At 44.4% G+C, this 5,071-nt stretch overlaps 1 protein-coding gene across 1 annotated transcript; it reads left to right on the top strand.

The window, feature by feature from the left end:
* Positions 1–282: 282 nt before the first annotated feature.
* LOC147668169 (taste receptor type 2 member 40-like) lies at positions 283–906 on the top strand (the record flags this gene model as incomplete). Its single annotated transcript, XM_086948736.1, has 1 exon — positions 283–906. A coding segment is annotated over one exon (624 nt), but the record flags the coding sequence as incomplete, so codon positions are not given.
* Between the last annotated feature and the right edge of the window lie 4,165 nt (positions 907–5,071).

The raw sequence follows: 5,071 nt of genomic DNA, 5'->3' as shown, positions 1-5,071 counted from the left end.
CTGGCAATGGCGGCTCATCTCCTTTCAAAGGACAATAATGAAGTTAATGGGAATCACCAGTAATGCCTTTATGGCAGCTGTGATTGCTGGTCAGTGGATTGGTGGTGGATGCTGGCCCCCACCATGCGATCTCCTGCTGTTAGCCCTCGGCATGATAAATATTCCTTGTCAGTGTTTTGCAGGATTGGAACACTTTATTTGTTACCTATGGGCAGAGGTATTTAACAGTGACAGTGTTTTGAAAACCTTCTATGTCCTCGTCCCATTGTTGTTTACCTCAAGTTTCTGGTTAAACACTGGCTCTGCCTCTTCTACTGCATCAAGATTGTCAACTTTTCGAATACCCTGTTCATGCGTCTTAAGCTTGGCATAGACAGCTTTGTTTCCTGGTATGTCCTTTCATCTGTACTGACACCTTTAGCCATCACTGTCCCAGGAATCTTCTACCTTGGAAAGTCAGCTTCAGAAAACTCCACCGCTACCAATAACACTCTAGTACAAATGGTGGAGAACTACAACTTTTGGCATGCACTGCTGATGTCTATAGTGGGCGTCCTTGTGCCACTGGTTGTGATAGGTATCTCAGTTGTGCTGATCCTCAATTCTCTCTATAGGCACACCAGACAGATGCAGCAGAACCACACAGGCTTCACTGAGGGGCCCAGCATGGATGCCCACACCAGGGCAGCAAAAACGATTATCTCGCTGATGGTTCTATACGTCCTCTTTGATGTAGCATTGCTTTTGGCATTAACAGATGATACTGGTTATGCAGAGTCTTTCAAATTATATATTTATGAGTGTGCAGCAACTTCATACCCGTTCATTAACTCCATGATCCTCATTATAGGGAATCCCAAGTTGAAGGCAGCGGCCATGACTTTTCTCTGCCTTCATCAACCCTGACCGTATACATTAGGTTGATTGAACAGATGAAAAGGAGTGTGTGATGCATGTCTGCCAATTGTTGTAGGGGCATTGTTTAAGAAAGAAGATTGCTGCCTATGCAAAAAAAACCTTAGAAAATAGCATCCCATAACTGAGATTTGATGAGCTCACAGTCACCTCATGGCATATCTTGACCCTTTTGGCAGATAAAAAGGTGAATATTTTTACCCAATTGAATGGTACAAAAATGGACTCTTTATCACTGCAATAGGATATCTCGCTGAGTAGACTTGCGGAGATGTAACTGGTGATCACCTGATCAAACAGATTCCTGCTGAGTAAGTCTCACCCATCCACCATTTCAGAGGACTCTGATGTTCCCAACTCTTTTGCATAACTCGGGTGGCAATATTTATACTTGAAGTCCATTTGACCTCCTGTTTTTCTCTGTTCTGTAAATGTACGACATTGAAAATCAATGCAACAAGTGTGACAAGCCTGCTTGCACCAGCCTTGTTGTGTTTGGCCAACATGACTATGGCCAACCCCTTTGTTCTTCTCAACTCATTTTCAGTGCCTCTGTGAGTGCATGCCTTCCTCTTCTTCAAAACTGATTTATATGAGTGCATTTTTTGTTACAAGGCTAGTTCAAATAAATGGGACTTCGGAGCAGTATGATGGTGACACAAATGCAGCTCGGTGGAAGACCAGAAACCAGTGACTGAAAACTTTAGTTTCCCAATATTACATATCATCTTGGTTGTCTCTGTGTCAATCTTTTAAGGCAACCTTTTCTTATTCAAGTTTTAAAATACATGCTGCTCTTCGAAGACTCTTCCCTGCAAAGGAAACATCAACCTTTTAGGAATATGCAAACTGTTATGCCCACAACTCCACCTGCTGTCTGCACAGGCCTATCTCATTAAACCCTGATTACTACATACTTTCCGAAAAAGAATGTAGGTAGCAGTATGCCTGAAAGTATGAGCCACCTGTTGCAGCAGTTGATACTTCCAATGATCTGATTTTTCACAGAGGTTGTGCAACCTCAAGAAGACTGCTTTCACTAAAGCAGTGGTGCTCCACCCTTAGCATCATTGCAATCTGTCATGGATGCAGTCCTTGTGAATGTGACCCATCATCTTCCAAAAGTGCTGTGTCCTCTGAACAGCTACAAAATGGCAGCATCGAACCGACTGTCCTTCACTTCAAGGGTCCTAAGAACTATGGCTCAGTTTTGGAGGGTGAGTGAGTGACCACCTACTGGACACTGTTTATTGAACACTTTAGATGCCACTTTGGAAGCTCTAAGGGCCATCTGCACAGAGGGTTTTAGCAACTGAGATGAGCACATTCCTCTGCCAGAAAACTGACAGGATGGGCAGTAGATCCAGGAATAGCACTGACTTTATAGAATGCCTGATGTCATCTTCAGATTTGCTAGTTATGTAACCCCCACTGCGTTTCATTTATTCCATTAATTAATTTATTTATAAAGAGACATTGGATTTAGTATTGTTAACATTTGTTTTGTTATACTTTAATCAGTCAACAAAGCACTGCAACACTCAAATTCCTAGAATGCAACACGCCACAAACTCACCAAGGACCGCCCACCGAGGGGCGTGTAAGCAACATGAACAAAATGAGGGCGTTACAGTGACTGTGGAGCACCGGATGATTCGGAAGTAGAGCCTGTGAACAAGGGTCGAGACAGACCCGAAACGCGTCAGGCATCATAATCAACCGGGGTGGAAGGCAAGTTGCACGCGTGGAAAATAAAGCCTTGTATGAGGAATCTGGAGTTGTGCGCGCCCTCATTTCTTTGGACAAAACTTGGTGATATATATATATATATATACATATATTCACATGATTTATTATGCTTTAAACAAGGTGAAGGTGCCACTAGAATAATATGTTAATACTTGCATGTGGCATCATTTGAAGTGAGGCCTGTTCTTGATAAAGGTGTATTTGAGCGGGGTACAGACAAGAAAAAGGGCAGAGAGAAAAGCGTTGACTTCCTAACAGTCCTGATGGAGCAAGCAGAAGCTATAAGCACCTACTGTTACAATGTTGCAATTCTTTATACTGTTTGTTATTCGTTTTTATTGCCACTGTTTTGTTCATTTTTATAGTTACAGTTAGACATATTTTATGTACAATGATAGGACAGTGATTTTAATAAAATCATTAAACATATCCTTATTCTGCATTCTTGAGTGTGTCTATTTGTGGTAAAAAGAAATCCAGAATCCAATAACGATGAATAATCCACAGGAATCTTACAGGACTGATCATTACCCAGGATTCACCAAACTCCTGTCAGTGGCATAACGAAACTTGAGGGGGCCCCCCTGCAAACTACATGGAGGAGGCCGCCCTCCCATCCTCCGTGCCAGTCTAGAGCTCTCAGACCAGCGACCCTCCATACTGTAGGGGATGCGGTGCGATTGTTACGCCACTGTCACCAATACAACCGCTATAAGTAACACTGGATGGTGGAGTCAAAGGTTGGGCTTAGTCTGCCAGCAGGCTGTCATACATGGTGTTATGTTATGTTAAATTAAATTTATTGAGCGCACGTACGCCCGTAGGCTTCATGGCGCTGTGGAAGACTGGCAAAACATAACATGTAACAGAAAGAAACGGAGTTAACTAAGGGTAAGCTTGCTTAAAGAGCCAAGTTTTAAAAGCCTGTCTAAAGGCTAACAGATCTTCATGAAGCCTTAACGTCAGTGGCAGAGAGTTCCACAGGGAGGAGGCCAAGAAGTGGAAAGATCCGCCTCCCTGGCGTTGTTTCCTGATCCGAGGCACCACTAACAAGTTCTTTTGACCTGAGCGGAGAGCACGAGAGGGAGTGTAGCTGACAAGCAGGCTGCTAATAAATCCAGGGCCCTTACCCTGTAGAGCCTTGAAGATAATGCATCCCGCTTTAAATGCTGCTTTCTGCGCTACTGGCAGCCAGTGGAGACTGGACGGTCCCGGTCTGATGGACTGCCACTTGGGAATCTTACAGATCAACCTGGCCGCTTTGTCCTGAACCAGTTGAAGTCTCTTGAGCTGCCCCGCTGGAAGACCCAAATACAAGCTATTGGAATAGTCCAGGCGGGACAGCACAAGAGCAATGATGACCTGAATCAGAGCAGGGTGGGCTAATAGGTGGGCGATCTTCTTAATCTTACGAAGTTGGAAGAAACTTGCAGATACCACGGTCCCTACCTGACTTTTGAGCGAAAGATCTTCGTTGAAAGTGATTCCTAGGCTTTTTACTGTTTGGGACTTAGCTGGAGGGTTTCCCATTTCTGGAGGCCAAAAATGTGGCCCCCAGTACAGTTCAGTCTTCCCAGGCAAAATCAAGTCATGGTGGTCCATTCATTACAGGGTCCCTGCCATCAGTATGCCGGGAAAGTTTGCCCAATGTTAGGTGGGTTTCCTGATGCAGACTCTTGTCATGATATACAACATCGGGCCCACTCATCGTCCGTTTTGACAAAAGTGCATCCACTGCTCCTTCTCGTTTCCATTTTAAAACATTAGACAAAGCGACAATGCAGTATTTCAAAAGCAGATGTAACTACCAAGAGCACATTTTGATAATACATTGTTATTAGTAGACAATAACAATCTTAAGAGGCGTTGCATAGCTTCATACACACTGTGACCCCAATTCCATCACAGTCTCCCTCTCTCTCCCTCTCTCTCTCTCTCTCTCTCTCTCAATGAGTCAGTCTCTCTCAGTCAGTCAGTCAGTCTCTCTCTCTGTCATTCAGTCTCTCTTAGTCAGTCTGTCAGTCTCTCTCTCTCTCTGTCTGTCTGTCTGTCATTCGGTCTCTCTCTCTCTGTCAGCCTCTCTATCCCTCATTCAGTCAGTCAGCCAGTCTCTCTCAGTCATTCAGTCAGTCTCTCTCTGTCAGTTTCTCAGCCAGTCAGTCTCTCCGTCAGTCAGTATTCAGACTCTGAGTCAGTCAGTCTCTACTCTCTCTCCACTCTATCTCTCTCTCTCCATTCTCTCTCTAAACTCTGTCCACTCTATCTCCACTGTCTCTCTCTCCACTGTCTCCCCTTCTAATGTCTCTCCCTCCACTGTCTCTCTCTCCACTCTCTCACTCTCTGACTCTCTATACTCTCTCTCCAGTCTCTCTCTACTCTCTCTCCACTGTCTCTCTCTCCACTGTCT

The sequence above is a fragment of the Lissotriton vulgaris genome, unplaced genomic scaffold, assembly GCF_964263255.1.
Source record: "Lissotriton vulgaris unplaced genomic scaffold, aLisVul1.2 SCAFFOLD_1169, whole genome shotgun sequence".
NCBI classification, from domain to species: domain Eukaryota; kingdom Metazoa; phylum Chordata; class Amphibia; order Caudata; family Salamandridae; genus Lissotriton; species Lissotriton vulgaris.
This window is presented reverse-complemented; position numbering and strand designations above follow the sequence as displayed.